This window comes from Lutra lutra, chromosome 7 (genome assembly GCF_902655055.1).
Source record: "Lutra lutra chromosome 7, mLutLut1.2, whole genome shotgun sequence".
Lineage (NCBI taxonomy): Eukaryota > Metazoa > Chordata > Mammalia > Carnivora > Mustelidae > Lutra > Lutra lutra.
The window spans coordinates 127,012,664-127,031,742 of NC_062284.1; the positions used below are offsets into that span (position 1 = coordinate 127,012,664).

Below are 19,079 nucleotides of genomic sequence, written 5' to 3' on the forward strand. Positions count from 1 at the left end.
ATATTACTGATGAAATTTTTAGTCATTTTATGTAGAGAGTGACAACTATGATATGAATTGGATAATAGGTATGTAACAAATGAGCCTGAGAAAAGTCCTTGGGAGTATTGATATTATATCTGATTATTTTTTCTTTCTCCAGCCACCATATTTGTTATTTATTCCACTTTAGTAAATGCAAGTAGTGTTTGAAAACTTAAGGACAGACAATAAGCCATCACTATTATAAAACAATTAGGAAAGTGTCTGGATTAAAGTTATATCATTTCACAGACCAATTTTGATAATTGAAGAGCTTTTCTCATAGCACTTGGTCTGAGTATTCACCCATTTGTAGAGCATAAAGAGGATAGTCTTTGGCTCAAGACAGATGTTGGCTGAAATTGCATCTCCATATTGCTAATGTATGACCTTGGACAAGTTATGCAATTTCTCTTCTCTCTAAGAATTCATGTCCCATTTATAAGTTGGCTTATTTTGAGGATAAAGTAGAATAAGATATATAAGGTGCATATTATGGAGTGAAATATATTGCACTTAGTGAATACTCAGCTAATGCTAGGTATCATTATTATGTAGTATCTTTTTTTGGTCATATATTCATATATATTTATATATTTATGTATATATAGATTTTCTTTTAACTTTTTAAAAAGATTTTGTTTATTCTAGGGAGAGAGAGAAAGAGAGGGAGGGAGAGCAAGAATGAATGGTAGGGGTGGGGCGGAGGGGGAAGTAGACTCCCTGCTGGGCAGGGAGCTGAACTTGGGGCTCCATCCCCAGGACTCTTGGATCATGACCTGAGCTTAACTGACTAAGCCACCCAGGCTCCCCTGTTTCTTTTAACTTTTTATGACAAATTGTTGTTATAGTTCTCTTGTCGCAATAGACCTTGAAATCTATTTCCTGATGATGACTTCTTTATATGCAGTAAGTAATAATAATGGTGTTCTATGTGCCAGATGCTGTGCTAACCCTCATTTAATTTAATTTATACTTTGGCCTTATGAGGCAGTTTGCCTGTTTTATAGCTTGGAGAAATTAAGTCACATTACTTATAAGTGGACAAGGCTGTTCTCTTAAACACTAAACTATATATAAATTTGCAAAAGAAATCACAAATATGAATATTACTTATACTCCTATCAAATTATTTTAGACTTTAATCTTGAACACTTGATCTCTGGTTACTGATGTTTTAATTGAAACCATGACACAGATGAATGGAAAAGAACAATAAAACATATAATCAGTGACAGTCATTGACAAGTACATGCAGAGTCTGAAGAGGAAGAAAACACTATGAACTAGAAGCAGGATTACACTGAAGTCAGGGAGACATGAGAGTTGGGGGTGAGATTTGGATGGTGAGAAAAGTGGAGGAAAGAAAAGTTGGATATGAGAATACAGCACTCTTGTTTATGGCATATGGCTGGCATCATTACGTTCATTACGTATTCATCATCTGTCTGAATGAATTACCTAATGATATTCCTTAGGGGAGTCATGAGCACACACATCAGGATGTATAGAAATATTTAAGAATAGGAATAGATGTGGGGCGCCTGGGTGGCTCAGTGGGTTAAGCCTCTGCCTTTGGCTCAGGTCATGATCCCAGGGTCCTGGGATCAAGCCCCACATCAGGCTCTCTGCTCAGCAGGGAGCCTGCTTTCTCCTCTCTCTCTGCCTGCCTCTCTGCCTACTTGTGATCTCTGTCTGTCAAATACATAAATAAAATCTTTAAAAAAAAAAAGAATAGGAATAGATGTCTCTTGCAAAGGGACAGGGTATTTTTAAGCAGGAAATTTCTACAGAGGAGACTGTAAAAATATCACAGGTAGCACCTGTTTCAAAGAAAGTAGGAACTGAAAAAAATTCTGTGTTTACAATCATAAAGTCATTGAAAACCTTTGAGCACTGTTTCATTAGTAATAAGGCAGAACCAGTGGCAAGGGATTTTACAAATGAGTTGGTCTGAAGGAAACCAAGGCAGCTGGTATAGATGACCTATTTATTGTAGGATTTTGTTACCATCATGAAATATAAAGCAATGTTTACACAAAGTCTTGTTGATTAGTTTCTGTCAGTTCTATACAACCATTAATGAGACAAAATGGCCCTCATAGTATGAAATTAAAGAAGGATAAATGAGACAAAGAATTAAGTTTCCATGTAATTAAATCTAACCCACTGTGAAATATATTACGTGGAACAAGACTGAGGCAAAGAAGTAAATAAAAATGAAGTACACTGGTTTAATTGAGGCTGCTTGCCAGAACTCTGTGGAATCAGCCTTCAGAGATTCTAGCAATGAGAACACTTGAGAGCGGATTCATGTCTGTATTTGAAGTAAATATTTACTGTCAGTGCATACATATGTGCACACATACATGTGTACATACATAGACATACTAGATAAATAGTGGTTTGGAATTGGTTGGGTACTTGAACTTTTTTCTTTCTAAACCTTTAAATTTAGGGACTAAACTTTTGGATGGTATGGTGAAGAATTTCACTTACGTAAGTTCAATTCAGAAAAAATTCTAATAGACAATTTCTTTTTTTTTTTTTTTGTAGGTTTTTTCGTCTAGTCCTGATATTAACTATGACCCACATCGCTGGTTAGCAGAAAGCAAGGTAATTTATCTTTAAGTCCTAAAGTTACCATAATATTTATGACTTTCAAGGTATCCTATTTGGGCCAGTCATACATTTTGTTATAGAAGAGAACATTCAAAGCTGTTTTGGGGAAGATATCCTTGTCATGTATTTAAGAAATGTCCATATTCCTTTAGTTTAACATTTAAAAATTAGTTTAACTGTATAAGAATATAGTTCACAGAATGACAGAATAAAGGAAGGAAAAAACTGTTGAAATATCAAAACTAGATTGTCAGACAAATTCTTCTGCCTTTTCCTTGGGCTAGGCAATGTCTTGGAAGTATATAAAGGTCAGGGCAGATAGAAAAAATATAAACCTTTATTTCCATACACTTAGATACTTAATATATTTTAGTTCCCAGAGGTAAGCTCAAAAGCCTGCCAAATCTCCCTGCAGCTCAAACAAATCCCTTCATTTCTCTGGATATCTTGTTTCTTCAATTACAAAATGGGAAGGGTAAACTTTATGTTCTGAAGATAACTTTCTTGCTCCGTGGTTCTTTGGCTTGATGATTTAAATTTAAATGGCAGGTGAGCAAATCTAAATAAAGTCAAACAATTTGCTAATTTTAGCAAGAAGATTCTTCTGCATTATGGGATAGTTACCAGCTATTCTCATATATCGCGTCAACTTGGATATTCCTTCACTAAAATATATAGAAAATCACAACCATATGTAATGTAGGTGTTTGTTTATCTAAGTATTGACACTTAAATTAGTTTTTCAGCTTTAAGATGCTCAAGTGAAAAGTCTTTGATCCCAATTTAAATTCTGTAAGAAAACCAGCTGTACTGTAAACCTGAACAATTGTGGTCCAACTTGGGAAACTTTTAAGTTTGTCCCATATTCTAATTTAAAAATATGAGGAAAGTGAGGTTTTAGAAAAGGTTTGTGCCTTTCCCAGTGCCATATAAAGAATGGGAAAATGGATTGGATGTTAGACTCACAGTTAATATTCTTACCATTGTGTGTATTACTGTCTAAAATTTTCATTCAGCCAAGATTTATTGACTGGGTACTTTTTTGTGTATAGACATGAGTGGTATAAGTGTTAGCAAGCCATGGAAATTAATAAGGAAAATGGAAATGTATACAAATTTTTAAAAATCTTTAGGATGTGTCATATTGTTATAGAAATATATAAACATTGATAAGGAGACACAAAAAGAGGAAGAACTGAGTATGACATCTGTGCTAGGAGATTAGGGGGGTGTGATGCTACCAGTGTGTTACAGAAGGTTTCTGCAAAAATGCAATATTTAAACTTGATTGTACAAAAAATATGCAGAAGTTTTCTAGTTAGCTAATTATAGGTATAATAATGGCAAGAAGTTGAGAATATCTGAGTGAACACAGATAATGCCCTGAGCTTGATGAGTAAGGTACAGGTGGGAGGTGGTGGGGAAAGACAGGGTTCACCTTTGAAGGCCTGCTGTGCATTTAAGAAACCTTTTAAAAAAAAAATTCTTAATAAGAAACTAGCAGCATTATGATTGACCATTGAAATTTACCCAACCTTGTAAAATTTTCCTCCTACATTAAGTACAGTGATGCTGTTCATTCCTAACCATCTTGATAAAACCAAATGCAAACTTGTATTTATGCCACCTGCATAGAAATTTAGAAATACATGTTTTGCTGTCTCAGAAATTTGGGGCTAGAAACTTTTGTTGTGCATTAAAAAAGCATTTCTCTTTTTTTCTTTTTCCCGACTCCTCAATTGTGACAACAAGAGCAATGTACTTGGAATTTTCTTTTAAGTTAAAATCTTTATCATTTCTGAACAGAAAGCTTTCACTGCTGTTGTTCAGTTAAATTATGAGAGCCAGAGATGACTCTTAATCATAGCTCTTTAATTTGGGAGCCAGTGAGCAGTTTTCCCTTATCATTTAATGGGATTGAACTTCTGATCAGACGAGTTTTAATACTGCATGAGACAAGTGTTCCTCTACAGTGTAAAAGGGTCATGATAAGCAATACCACACTGACCAACTGACTAAGGTGGAATTGACTCTATTTACTAGAAAGATGGTTATTGATGGGCTGCAATACTGTAATTCCCATGAACTATGACTGGACAGCTCTATAAGTATTGAAGATAAGATCTGAAATCAGAGGACAAAAACTATATGGAAAGTAGAATTGCTATTCTGCTAGTCCATGCTTTCATTTTGCAGTATGAGAAGGACCTCTCAGGGCGTTTCATAATTGTTTTCATAAATCTGCCAAATGAATTTCTTCTGTTAGTGTTAATCCTGGAAGAAGTAGAGGATTGGGTGAGGATAGTGTCACTGTTGCTTTGTTGGGATTGGTTGCCTAATATAAATATGAAGGCCAGCTAGGAGTTGGGCCAGGCTCACAGATAAGATAAACCAAGAATGGTAAGAACAATACATTACAGGGAGGAAGAGGATTGAGATAGTCATTAACCAATACGAGACAAGCAGTTCACATACATGGGGGATTTGTTTTTTTGTTTTGGTTTTTTTTAATTTTATTTTTTATAAACATATAATATATTTTTATCCTCAGGGGTACAGGTCTGTGAATTGCCAGGTTTACACACTTCACAGCACTCACCATAGCACATACCCTCCCCAGTGTCCATAACCCCACCCCCCTCAACCCCCCTCCCCCCATCAACCCTCAGTTTGTTTTGTGAGATTAAGAGTCACTTATGGTTTATCTCCCTGGGGGAATTTGTTTTTGTCATAAATCCCAACAAGGTATTTAGAGGCCAAATTTGTTCAGTTTAACAGAGAATTTACTGAGTAGCTACTGTGTCCCAGATGCTATATTACGTCCTGTGGGCATAATAATGAATTTGGCATGATCCGTGCTCTTGAAGAACATTTTTTCCTCTAGAAAAGCTGATACATAGATAATTGCAGTATTATCTATAAAAGCTGTGATACAGGTATGCAGAAACTGTCATGGTGTCTGATCCCTAAGATGAATCTTAAAGCTGGCCAGATAAAGAGGAAATACTATGTGTGCAGAGTAAACAATTATAGGAATGGTATGGAAGAGAAATAGCGTGATAAATACCAAGAAACCCCAAGGGATCTGGCAGCACTACAGTATGAAAGTGTGAGGTAGAGAATGGCAGGGATGAGGGTCTAGAAGGAGGTAGAGAATAGGTCCACAAAGAAGAGCACTGTATGCCATTTAAAAGGTTAAGTTCAGTTCTGCATTTAGAGGGGAACCCCAAAGGAGATTTGAACAGGATACTGATTTACTCATATTCATATTTCAGAAGCATTACTCTGATAGTAATGTGAAGGGTGGGTTAGAACTGGGAAGATAAAAGGCAGGGAGACCAGGCAAAAGGTCTTTGGGTGAGACCAGTGTTTCTGGGGTGAAAATCCACACACTAAGGACATTGTAGAGATTCAGAGGAAGGGACAGACTGAAGAAATGTTTTGGTGACAATACGCAAGAGATGTTTAATGTTATATCAGATGGAGTGATAGAGAAGGAGATGTCTAGGATTTTCAAGACAAGCTAGAAGATACTTTCTCAAAGTTTGGTTTCTGAATAGATGGGCATACAAAGTCCTAGTTAGGCAAGATAGAAGAAGTATTGGAAGAGTTTCCAGGACTGGGATTGATATCTGGAAAGTCCTATTTGGACAGAAAGCCCCAAAGAGAAGCAGGGCCAGAGGCAGAGATCAGAGTATAGGTTGAAATAATGGAAAGAAATGAGAAGTAGCAATGACATTTCCAGAAAATGTGGGCCAATTTCAAATCTAGAGCAGACAGGCACTCTTAGGATGGAATGATCATTCTAGAAAGTATCCACAGTTGGCCCCAGATCTTAAGGTATCATTTTATGTTAGCGAAGAAAAGAAAAGCTGGTGTCAAACAGCTCTTTAGCACAAGGTGCATCCTGAGTGCTCTGTTATTTACAGAAGAGCACATTTAATTTGGGGAGTCCAGTGCTAAGTATTTCCTCAAGAGGCAAAAAAGGTAAATGTATTTGCTTCTTTGGCTGTAAAGATCTCTTCCTTCTTCGCCTTCATCCCTTTTATTGTCCTCCTCTTTCTTTAGTCTGCAAGATCTATGAGGGAAGACCCATGTCCAACCTGTTCCTCATTGCATCTTGAATACTTACCACAATACCTACCTAAATGCTCAATAAAACATTTTATAAAGAGTAATTATATTAGGAATACTGCAGATTTCTACTCAAATTACTTCCTTAGTTTGAATATCACCAAAGAATAAATAGCAAGCAGATTAGATTTCTGTAAATTTGTTAACTTTAAAATATTGTTTCATTTGATTGGAACTGTAAAATTCAAAGATTATATGGATAAACACACTTCTAAAATTTCCTTTATTTCTCTATTTGGTATCATGCCAAAGAGTCATACTTTTAGTGGTATAATGTGTTCTAGGTGTTGCCTTTCCTTGCCATTTTTGGAATATTGTAACTGAAGTAGCTTTGGAGATCATGTAGTTTAACTTTGAGAAGACGACTCTGGGAATTCTGAGATTTACCTGAGGACCTAAAGCTAATTAGTTACTGAGAAGTGTTTAGAACCTGGGTCTCTGAATTCTATGCCAGTGTTTCTTTCCATTGTTTGTGTAGTCTACATTTGAATATAAATCTTACATTTATGCATATTGTCTTTTTAATGGTATAGATTTTTTTTTTACAAGTTATTGTATGAGAAGTATTAGACCCAGTGTATTTAATTCTGGTTGAAGGATGTGAATAATCGTCTAGTATTTTATCCTTCCAGTGTAGACCTCAAATTAAATGCAGAACTCAGGTTATCTTGATTCATTTGAAGGAAAGATACTTTAGATCGTATGCAAGGAACACATTCAGTTTAATTGAAAAAAAAGTATTTTGTATTTTTACATATGTACTCTTATTATGGAGATATTTTTTCCTTCTTGAATTGCATTCATAACTTAGTAGAAATATGGAGAGTATTACTAAAAGGATTATATTTTGAGATTTCTTTGGGTTTGAATTTTGTAATTCTGGTTTAATTCTTATTTTGGTGGCTTGGCACACTCTTAGGAATTGCCATTCTCTTCCTTTACCTTTGGTTCTTCTATAAACACTTCCTCTCAAAATTGTTTCTTGAGTTTTGGCAAAGGAAGTATAGTAGTTAAAAGCAGCAAAATTATGGGCTTTAATATAATTGCTAACTCTATCAGCTATGATTGTTTTATTCGAATTTTCTGTTTCCCTAGGTTTTAGCTTTGAGTCATTCCTTAATGACTTTAGTATATATTATTACACTAAATCTCACTAGGGAATTCTTACACATTAAAAAGATCATTTTGGGTGCCTGGGTGGCTCAGTGGGTTAAAGCCTCTGCCTGCAGCTCAGGGCACGATCCCAGGGTCCTGGGATCCAGCGCCACATAGGGCTCTCTGCTCAGCGGGAAGCCTGCTTCCCTTCCTCTCTCTCTGCCTGCCTCTCTGCCTACTTGTGATCTCTGTCTGCCAAATAAATAAATGAAATCTTTAAAAAAAAAAAAGATCATTTTGATTGTTTTACTAGATACTTATTCTCACCTAATTGTAAGCTGTCAACTATGAAGGTAACAAAATGCCTCATTTAGAAATTCTTTCATATTTTAGTTTATTTAGCAGTGGTTGATGTAGTTAAATAAATGAGCCTATTATGTAATCTTGAAGATGCTCTTGTGAGTGGTTAATAGAATGGTGTTTGCACTGTGATTAATAGCCTTGTCAGCTAATTATTATTTGGAATTGGTAAAGTTATTCCTATACTGTGTTCCAAGCTGTTTCTCTAAGACACTTAATGAAAGATGTTGGGTGTTTCTCTAACAAACACTGATTCTTATAATTGACTATTGGTTGATTAAATTTCCATAAGTTGATATTTTGTTTTGTAAGATTAATAATATATTCTGCTTACATATTCAGTTCATAATAAGCATCTAACTATCACCCATTTTTAAATTTTGTTTGGTGATGGAATAAAGGCTTTATAGGAATAAACTGAAGCCATAGGTCATATTATATTAGTCTGCTCAGGCCACTATAATAAAAGACCACAAACTGGGTGGCTTTAACAACAGATACTTTTTTTCCTCACAGTTCTGGAGTGTAGATATCCAAGATCTAGGTGACAGGGTCAGTTTTTGGTGAGGCCTCTTCCTGGCTTGTAGATAACCACTTTCCTGTGGGGGGAGGGACATTTGGGAGCGTTGGGAGTATTACTGGAAGAATTGGGAGAGTCAGAAGACACAGTGTCTCTTCCTCTTATAGGGACTCCAGTCCTATAGGAATAGGGCCTCTTTTTGGTAGTAACCTCATTAAACTTTTATTGCCTACCTTCGTAAAGGCACGATCTCCAAATACAATCACACTGAGGATTAAAACTTCAACATACAACCTTGAGGGGGGACACAATTAGTCCATAGCACATTATCAAACCTGATGAATGCTTCATTTTAGAGATTTTTTGGGTGTGTTACTCTTTTGCTTTTACCAGAACCAGTAGGATTATTGTTATGACTTAACAGATTTGTTGTTCCTCCATTATCAGCCCTTTACAATGGTACTGAGCATGGGCCAAAGATTGGGATGGAGTAAGTAAGAAATCTTTGAAAAAAGGGAAATGTATGGTTATTTCCTAAATTTGCATTTAAGTCATTGGGCAAGAACAGATTAAACTGGATTGAAACTGATGATTCCCAGGGACTCACTTTGTTTGGACTACATTGGTTTTAAAAAATAGAATTAGTAGTGAACATTTTAAAAAATTACTCAATTGCATAATTCAAGCATGGAATATGTTTGCCTTTTGAGGTATCAGAAGACCTGATAACATCAGGGTTTCATTCTTATGTGATAGGCAACTGTTGGGGCTGAGAAGAACCATGGATATGATCACATTAAAAGGAAGATCCTTCCAGCCTTTCTTCACGGTTATCTTTTTTTTTAATTTAATTTTTTTCATGTTCCAAGATTCATTGTTTATGCATCACACCCAGTGCTCCATGCAATACGTGTCCTCAATACCCACCACCAGGCTCGCCAATCCCCCCACTCCCCTCCCCTCCAAAACCCTCAGTTTGTTTCTCAGACTTACAGTCTCTCATGGTTCATATCCCCCTCTGATTTACCACAATTCACTTTTCCTTTCCTTCTAATCAAAACCACATTGACATACTACTTTACACCAGTTAGAATGGCCAAAATTAACACAGTTGTCTTTTTATAATCCAGATCAGTAGTTTATTCAGGTCCTAAATGTGTTATTTTAGAATGTTCATTAAACTTTCTTAATATAATGATACTAAAAAAGTCTTGGATATTTTTGTTTTCAAGATATTTTATTTTTCTGTATTATTACTTAAATGCAAGGTGCTACCTCTTTATAAGAACTTAACAGCATCTAATTTTTCATTTAATTGCATGTGTCCTGTCCTCTCTGTGTGCAGAATTTTGTATTAATTGTAGTGTGTATGCTCACATACAAACATGAACACACATCCATTCCCAAGGCGCTTTAAATTGAAGAATAATTTAAAATTCTTAAAAGCAATCTTGAGGATTTAGTACAGCAAATTCTTTAATATACAAGGATAAAGATGTGTATGTGTTTAAGGTGCCAAATAAGCAGCAAAAAAGACTTGGTTGAAAATATATCTTTTCCAGAAACTATATATCTAACCTTTCCCTTTTATCATGCCAATAATAACAATATGATGATTACTAGGGCTTTTTGGTTTATTTATATTTCTTGAGTGATTGGTAAAGTTTGAGGTGAACAAAAGGTACAATATATAGATTGAGATTGTTGTTTTAACACAGAAGCAGGCAGCAATAGCATAGACCTCCACTTATTTTTTGCCTGGTTACTATCAATTAATGAATGATTTAAGTAGTAATGTTTTAGAATCAGTTTCCTAATGACTTGTATCTAATACACTGAACATATTCTAATTTTCAAGATTTTAACAATATAGAAGTGTGGAAAGTAGAGTATTTACCCTCATTTCCCTGTTTGTACCTCTCTCTTTAGTAGGCATAATCATCATAAACATTTTGGTGTTCATATTTTCAGTCCTGTTCTAGTTCAGTGGGCTGAATTGCAGGTGTTTTGAACATAGATGTGTATTTTTTTAATTGCCAAGTATACTGGCCACTTCCTCTTGGCAGTTGTTGACACTTTAAGTATATCCATATTCTTATAGTATTTTATTTTCTTCCTTAGGGGTTCTGTCACCCCAGACTCTTAGATTTTCCTCGTGCCTTTCCCATTTCTTCTTCTCAACTTTATTTTTAGTTTTCTCTTCTGTTCCTCTCTTTGACGTTCTCCTTCTTTCTTCTATGGACACTTTGAGGCTGTTTTATTTGTTCCTATGCCTTGGATGTCCTCCATGCTGTTGATTCTTCAGTCTGTATCTCTCCAGCTTTACATCTATTTATCCGAATAGTCATTCACACTTCTGTGTCTTAGTCCTAACAACTTCAGCTTATCACAATCTGATGTTGACTTTTTAACCCTTAAATCTTTGCTTCTAGGTTTCCTCTTTCACAGTTTCTTAAGCTAGAAACTTGAACATTAATACTGATTTCTTTCTCTCCTTTATCTCTAACATTTAAATCTCAAACACATACACATGTCCATTCCTTATTATTCTCTCTTGTTTCGATTACTGGTAGCAGTCTCTTGGGTTCTAGCCTTCAGTATGGGCTTCACTTCTGTGCAAAGGGCAAGCTTTCTAAAGAATAGTCCAGTTCACTTTCTTGTGTCTCATTCTGTGGTTAGATGGGGGTGGTGGTATATCACTCACCCTCACCAGCCACCCTGTATTCTGTCTCAGTGTTTTATGGAGACAAAAGTTGTAGTAGACTGTGCTCCTTTTATCTGGCAAAGAGTTGACTACATTTCCTGGCTTCCTGTCCTATGGGAGCTTTTTATCTCTTTATATTTGCATGAGTATTTCAAAGTGATGTTGGGAAATGAAGCAGCCTTCATTAAATTTTTGCGATCTTAATCAGAACTCCACAGCTCAACTTAAGTTGGGGACTTCCTGTATTTACCCAGTGACAATCAGATAAGGTAGAGGCCTATAAATTATGTAACAGGTACTAAAGCTAGGTCTCGTCTCCGCAAGGAGGTTTAATTTTAACTTTGTTGCTTGTTTCTTTTCTTTCTTTCTTTCATTCTTTCTTGTTAAATACCAGCTGAATTGAGATCTAATTCATATAACATACAATTCCCCTATTTAGAGTGTACCATTCAGTAGTTTTTAGTATATTCACAGAAGTATGAAGCCATAACCACAATGAATTTTAGAACATTTTATCGCCCCAAAAAGAAAACGTGGACCCTTTAGCCATCAATTCCTAAATCTGTCCATTCCACTTACCCACCGCCCCCAGCCCTAGTCAACACCTAATTTGCTTTCTATATCTATAGATTTGCCAGTTCTGCACATTTCCTATAAATGGAATCATACAATATGTGGTCCTGTATAGATGATTCCTTTCATTTAGCAGAATGTTTTTAAGGTTCATCAGTATTGTAGCATGTATCAGTACTTCACTTCCTTGCTAAATAATAGTCCACTATATGGATTTACCATTTTATTCATCCATTAATCACTTGAAGTTCCTTTGGGTTATTTCCATTTCTTAGATATCATGAAAAATGCTGATATAAACATTTGAGTTTAAGTTTTTCATGAACATATGTTTTCATTTCTCATAAATATATACTTAAAAGTAGAATTGCTGTAATAGACCAGAGAGGAACAGAGACAATATACAGTAACAGTCACCTTACAGAAAATACAATGGCACTAAATTTGTGTTTTTCAATATTTACCCTGAATGTAAATGGGCTAAATGCTCCAATCAAAAGACACAGGGTATCAGGATGGGTAAAACAAACAAACAAACAAAACAGACAAACCCCATCGATATGCTGTCTGCAAGAAACTCATTTTAGACCCAAAGACACCTCCAGATTTAAAGTGAGGGGGTGGAAAACCATTTATTATGCTAATGGGCATCAAAAGAAAGCTGGTAATCCTTATAACGATAAATTAGATTTTAAGCCAAAGACTATATAAGAGATGAGAAAGGACACTACATCATACTTAAAGGGTCTGTCCAGCAAGAAGATCTAACAGTGTTAAATATATATGCCCTTAACATGGAAGTAGCCCATTAAATAAGCCATTTCAATAACAAAACCAAAGAACACATTGACAACAATGCAATAATAGTAGGGGACTTTAACACCCCCTCACTGAAATGGATAGATCATCTAAGCAAAAGATCAACAAGGAAGTAAAGGCTTTAAATAACACACTGGACCAGATCGATATCACAGATATATTCAGAACATCCCATCTCAAAGTAACAGAATACACATTCTTCTCTAGTGCACATGGAATATTCTCCAGAATAGATCACATCCTGGGTCACATATCAGGTCTCAATTGGTACCAAAAGATTGGGATCACTCCCTGCATATTTTCAGACTACAATGCTCTGAAACTAGAACTAAGTCACAAGAGGAAAGTTGGAAAGAACTCAAATACATGAGGCTAAAGAGCATCCTACTGAAGAATGAGTGGGTCAACTAGGAAACTAAAGAAGAATTGAAAAAATTCATGGAAACAAATGAAAATGAAAACCCAACTGTTCAAAATCTTTGGGACACAGTAAAGGCATTCCTGAGAGGAAAGTATATAGCAATACAAGCCTTTCTCAAGAAACCAGAAAGGTCTCAAATATACAACTTTACCCTATACCTAAAGGAGCTGGAGAAAGAACAGCAAAGAAAGCCTAAACCCAGCAGGAGAAGAGAAATAATAAAGATCAGAGCAGCAATCAATGAAATAGAAATAAAAAGAATGGTAGAGCAAGAGGCTGGTTCTTTGAAAGAATAAGATTGATAAACCCCTGGCCAGACTTATAAAAAAGAAAAGAGAAAGGACCCAAATTAGTAAAACCATGAATGAAAGAGGAGAGATCACAACTCAACACCAAACAAATACAACAATTATAAGAACATATTATGAGCAAATCTACGCCAGTAAATTTGACTATCTGGAAGAAATGGATGCATTCCTAGAGACGTATAAACTACCACAACTGAACCAGGAAGAAATAGAGAACCTAGAGAGACTCATAATCAGTAAGGTGATTGAAGCAGTCATCAAAAATCTCCCAGGGCCAGACAGCTTCCCAGGGGAATTCTACCAAACATTTAAAGAAAAATTAATACCTATTCTGAAACTGTTCCAAAAAATAGAACTGGAAGAAAAGTGCCAAAACTCATTTTATGAGTCCAGCATCACCTTGATCCCAAAACCAGACAAAGACCCCATCAAAAAAGAGAATTACAGACCAATATCCCTGATGAACATGGAGGCAAAAATTCTCACCAAAATCCTCGCCAGTAGGATCCAACAGTACATTGAAAGGATTATTCACCCTGACCAAATGGGATTTTTTCCTGGGCTGCAAGGTTAGTTTAACATCTGCAAATTAATCAATGTGATAAAACACATTAATAAAAGAAAGAACAAGAACCATATGATACTCTCAATAGATGCTGAAAAAGCATTTGTCAAAGTACAGCAACCTTTCTTGATCAAAACTCTTCAAAGTGTAGGGATAGAGGGTACATACCTCACTATCATCCAAGCCATCTTGGATATCACTCTCACAGTGAGTATCACTCTCAGTGGGGGAAAAGTGAGATCTTTTCCCCTAAGGTCAAGAACACGGCAGAGATGTCCACTACCACCACTGCTATTCAACATAGTACCAAAAGTCCTAGCCACAGCAATCAGACAACAAAAAGAAATAAAAGGCATCTGAATAGGCAAAGAAGAAGTCAAACTCTCACTCTTTGCAGATGATATGATACTTTATGTGGAAAACCCAAAAGACTCCATCCCAAAATTGCTAGAACTCATGCAGGAATTCAGTAAAGTGTCAGGATATAAAATCAATGCACAGAAATCAGTTCCATTTCTATCCACCAACAGCAAAACAGAGGAAAGAGAAATTAAGGCATCAATCCCATTTACAATTGCACCCCAAACCATAAGATACCTAGGAATAAACCTAACAAAAGAGACAAGGGGTCTTTACTCAGAGAACTATAAAGTACTCATGAAAGAAATTGAGAAAGACACAAAGAAATGGAAAAACATTCCATGCTCATGGATTGGAAGAACAATCTTGTGAAAATGTCTATGCTACGTAAAGTAATCTACATGTTTAATGCAACCCCTATCAATATACCATCAATTTTTTTTTTCAAAGAAATGGAACAAACAATCCTAAAATTTATATGGAACCAGAAAAGACCCTGAATAGCCAGAGGGATATTGAAAAAGAAAACTTGGTGGCATCACAATTCTGGACTTCAAGCTGTCATCACCAAGACAGTATGATACTGGCATAAAAACAGACATATAGATCAATGGAGCAGAATAGAGAGCCCAGAAATAGACCCTCAACTCTATGGTCAACTAATCTTTGACAGAGCAGGAAAGAATATCCAATGGAAAAAAGACTCTCTTAAACAAATGGTGTTGGGAAAATTGGACAGCCCCATGCAGAAAAATGAAACTGGGTAATTTCCTTACACGACACACAAAAATAGACTAAAAAAATGGATGAAAGATGAGAGACTATGGACTCTGAAAAACAATCTGAGGGTTTTGAAGGGGCGGGGGTGGGAGGTTGGGGGGCCTGGGGGTGGGTATTATGGAGGGCACGTATTGCATGGAGAACTGGATGTGGTGCATAAATAAGGAATTCTGTTACACTGAAAAGAAATTAAAAAAAATGAGGAAAAAAATGGATGAAGGGCCTCAATGTGAGAAAGAAATCCATCGAAATCCTTGAGGAGAACACAGGCAGCAACCTCTTCTACCTCAGCCACAGCAACTTCTTCCTTCCTAGACACATTGTCAAAGGGAAGGGAAGCAAGGGCAAAACTGAACTATTGGGACTTCGTCAAGATCAAAAACTTTTGCACAGCAGAGGAAACAGTCAACAAAACCAAAAGACAACTGACAGAATGGGAGAAGATATTTGCAAATGACATATCAGATAAAGGGCTAGTATCCAATAAACTACCACAAACTTATCAAACTCAACACCCATAGAACAAATAATCTGATCAAGAAATGGGCAGAAGACATGAACAGACATTTCTGCAAAGAAGACATCCAAATGGCCAACAGACACATGAAACAGTATTCAACATCACTCAGCATCAGAGAGATACAAATTAACAACACAGTGAGATACCACCTCTGACCAGTCAGAATGGCTAAAATCAACAAGTCAGGAAACTACAGATGTTGGTGAGGATGCGGAGAACGGGGAACGTTCCTACACTCTTGGTGGGAATGCAAGCTAGTGCAGCCACTCTGGAAAACAGCATGGAGGTTCCTCAAAAAGTTGAAAATAGAGCTACCCTACAACCCAGCAATCACACTACTGGGTATTTATCCTAATGATACAAATGTGGTGATCCGAAGGGGCACGTGCACCCGAATGTTTATAGCAGCAATGTCCACAGTAGCCAAACTATGGAAAGAGCCTCGATGTCCATCAACAGATAAATGGATAAAGAAGATGTGGTTTGTATATATATATGTGTGTGTGTGTGTTTGTGTGTGTTTGTGTGTGTGTACATACACACACAATGGAATACTGTGCAGCCATCAAAAACATGAAATCTTGCCCTTTGCAAGGACATGGATGAAACTAGATGGTATTATGCTACACGAAATAAGTCAGTCAGAGAAAGACCATTATCATGTTCTCTGTGATATGAGGAATTTGAGAGCCAGGGTGGAAGGGTTATGAGGGGGTAGGGAGGGAAAAAATGAAACAAGATGGGATCAGGATGGAGACAAACCATAAGAGACTCTTAATCTCATGAAACAAACTGAGTGTTGCTGGCAGGTGGACGGGAGAGGGATAGGGTGGGTGGTTTATGAACATTGGGGAGGGTATGTGCTTTGGTGAGTGTTGTGAGATGTGTAAGGCTTATGATTCACAGACCAGTACCCCTAGGGCAAATAATACAGTATATGTTAAAAAAAAAAAAAAGAGTAGTAGTGCTGGGTTATTTGGGAACTAATATTAACCCTTTTTTATTTTTTTATTTTTTTATTTTTTTTGAGATTTTAGTTTTTTTATTTTTTCAGCATAACAGTATTCATTATTTTTGCACCACACCCAGTGCTCCATGCAATCTGTGCCCTCTACAATACCCACCACCTGGTGCCCCCAACCTCCCACCCCCCACCCCTTCAAAATTCTCAGATCGTTTTTCAGAGTCCATAGTCTCTCATGGTTCACCTCCCCTTCCAATTTCCCTCAACTCCCTTCTCCTCTCCATCTCCCCTTGTCCTCCATGTTATTTGTTATGCTCCACAAATAAGTGAAACCATATGATAATTGACTCTCTCTGCTTGACTTATTTCACTCAGCATAATCTCTTCCAGTCCCGTCCATGTTGCTACAAAACTTGGGTATTCATCCTTTCTTTTTTCTTTTTTTTTTTTTTTTTTAGAGCTTTATAAACATATATTTTTATCCCCAGGGGTACAGGTCTGCGAATCGCCAGGTTTACACACTTCACAGCACTCACCATAGCACATACCCTCCCCAGTATCCATAACCCCACCCCCCTCTCCCAACCCCCTCCCCCCATCAACCCTCAGTTTGTTTTGTGAGATTAAGAGTCACTTATGGTTTGTCTCCCTCCCAATCCCATCTTGTTTCATTTATTCTTCTCCTACACCCTCAACCCCCCATGTTGCATCTCCTCTCCCTCATATCAGGGAGATCATATGATAGTTGACCCTGCAATTGCACTGCTGGGTATTTACCCTAAAGATACAAACGTAGTGATCTGAAGGGGCACGTGCACCCGAATGTTTATAGCAGCAATGTCTACAATAGCCAAACTATGGAAAGAACCTAGATGTCCATCTACAGACGAATGGATAAAGAAGATGTGGTATATATACACAATGGAATACTATGCAGCCATCAAAAGAAATGAAATCTTGCCATTTGCGACGACGTGGATGGAACTAGAGGGTATCATGCTTAGCGAAATAATTCAATCGGAGAAAGACAACTATTAACCCTTTTTTAAAAAAAAATTTTATTTATTTATTTGACAGACAGAGATCACAAGTAGGCAGAGACGCAGGCAGAGAGAGAGGAGGAAGCAGGCTCCCCGCTGAGCAGAGAGCCTGAAGCCAGGCTCGATCCCTGGACCCTGAGATAGTGACCGGAGCCCAAAGGCATAGGCTTTAACCCACTGAGCCACCCAGGTGCCCCAATATTAACCTTTTGAAGAATGGCCAGACTGTTTTCCAATGTGGCTGCACCATGGTACGCTCCTACTACCATTATACAAGAATTCGGATTCCTCCCCACAAACCACAATTGTTATCATCTGTCTTTTTGATTCTAGTTATCCTGCTGAGTGTGAAATGGAATCTCATTGTGGTTTTGATTTGCATTTCTGTGATGGTTAATAGTATTGAGTATCATTTCATGTGATTATTGGCTATTTGTGTATCTTTGAAGATATGTCCCTTGCTCAGTTCATTGTTTGTCTTTTTATTACTGAGTTCTTTGTGTATCTTAAATAGTTCTTTGTCAGGTATATGACCTGTAAATATTTTCTCCTGTTCAGTGGGTTGCCTTTTCACTGTGTTGATTGTAATCTCTGAAGCACGTGTTTTTAATTTTGGTGAAGTCCAGTCTGTCAGTTTTTTTTCTTGGTTGGTTGTGTTTTTGGTGTCATATCTAAGAAGTCATTGTGAAACCAAGGTTACTAAGACTTATGCCTTTGCTTTCTTTTAGGAATTTGCTATTTTTAGTTCTTACATTTAGGTCTTTGATCCATTTTGAGTTAATTTTCTTCTATGGTATGAAGTATGGGTTCAGTTCTATGCTTTTGTATATGGATATTCAGTTGTCCCAGAACTGTTGGTTGAAAAGACTAATCTTTCCTCATCAAATTTTTTTGGAAGTCTTGTTGAAAATCTATTGACCATGTATGTATGGGTTTATTTCTGACTCTCAATTTAACTCCATTGATCTATGCCTATCCTAATGCCCATACCACACTGTCTTGATTATTACAGCTTTCTAATGAGCTTTGAAATCAGCTAAGTGTGACTCTACCACCTTTGTTCTTTTTCAACATCTGTTTTTGTTTTTTCTGGGTCCCTTTAAATTTCCATATGAAATTTAAGATCACCGGGGCGCCTGGGTGACTCAGTGGGTTAAAGCCTCTGCCTTCGGCTCAGGTCATGATCCCAGGGTCCTGGGATCAAGCCCCACATCGGGCTCTCTGCTCAGCGGGGAGCCTGCTTCCTCCTCTCTCTGACTGCCTCTCTGCCTAC

The 19,079-nt window shown here is 36.8% G+C and overlaps 1 protein-coding gene across 11 annotated transcripts in view; it reads left to right on the plus strand.

Moving 5' to 3' along the window:
• The window catches only part of CEP128 (centrosomal protein 128), a 404,915-nt gene that overhangs the window by 150,504 nt on the left and 235,332 nt on the right, over positions 1–19,079 (plus strand). For all 11 annotated transcript variants that reach the window (XR_007128480.1, XM_047735544.1, XM_047735551.1 and 8 more), the window contains one exon: positions 2,578–2,637. Coding sequence is in view for 10 of the 11 variants with exons in the window: in XM_047735544.1 (XP_047591500.1) it covers positions 2,578–2,637 (60 nt within the window). In the remaining variant the exon portion in view is untranslated. The remainder of the gene's footprint in view (positions 1–2,577; positions 2,638–19,079) is intronic.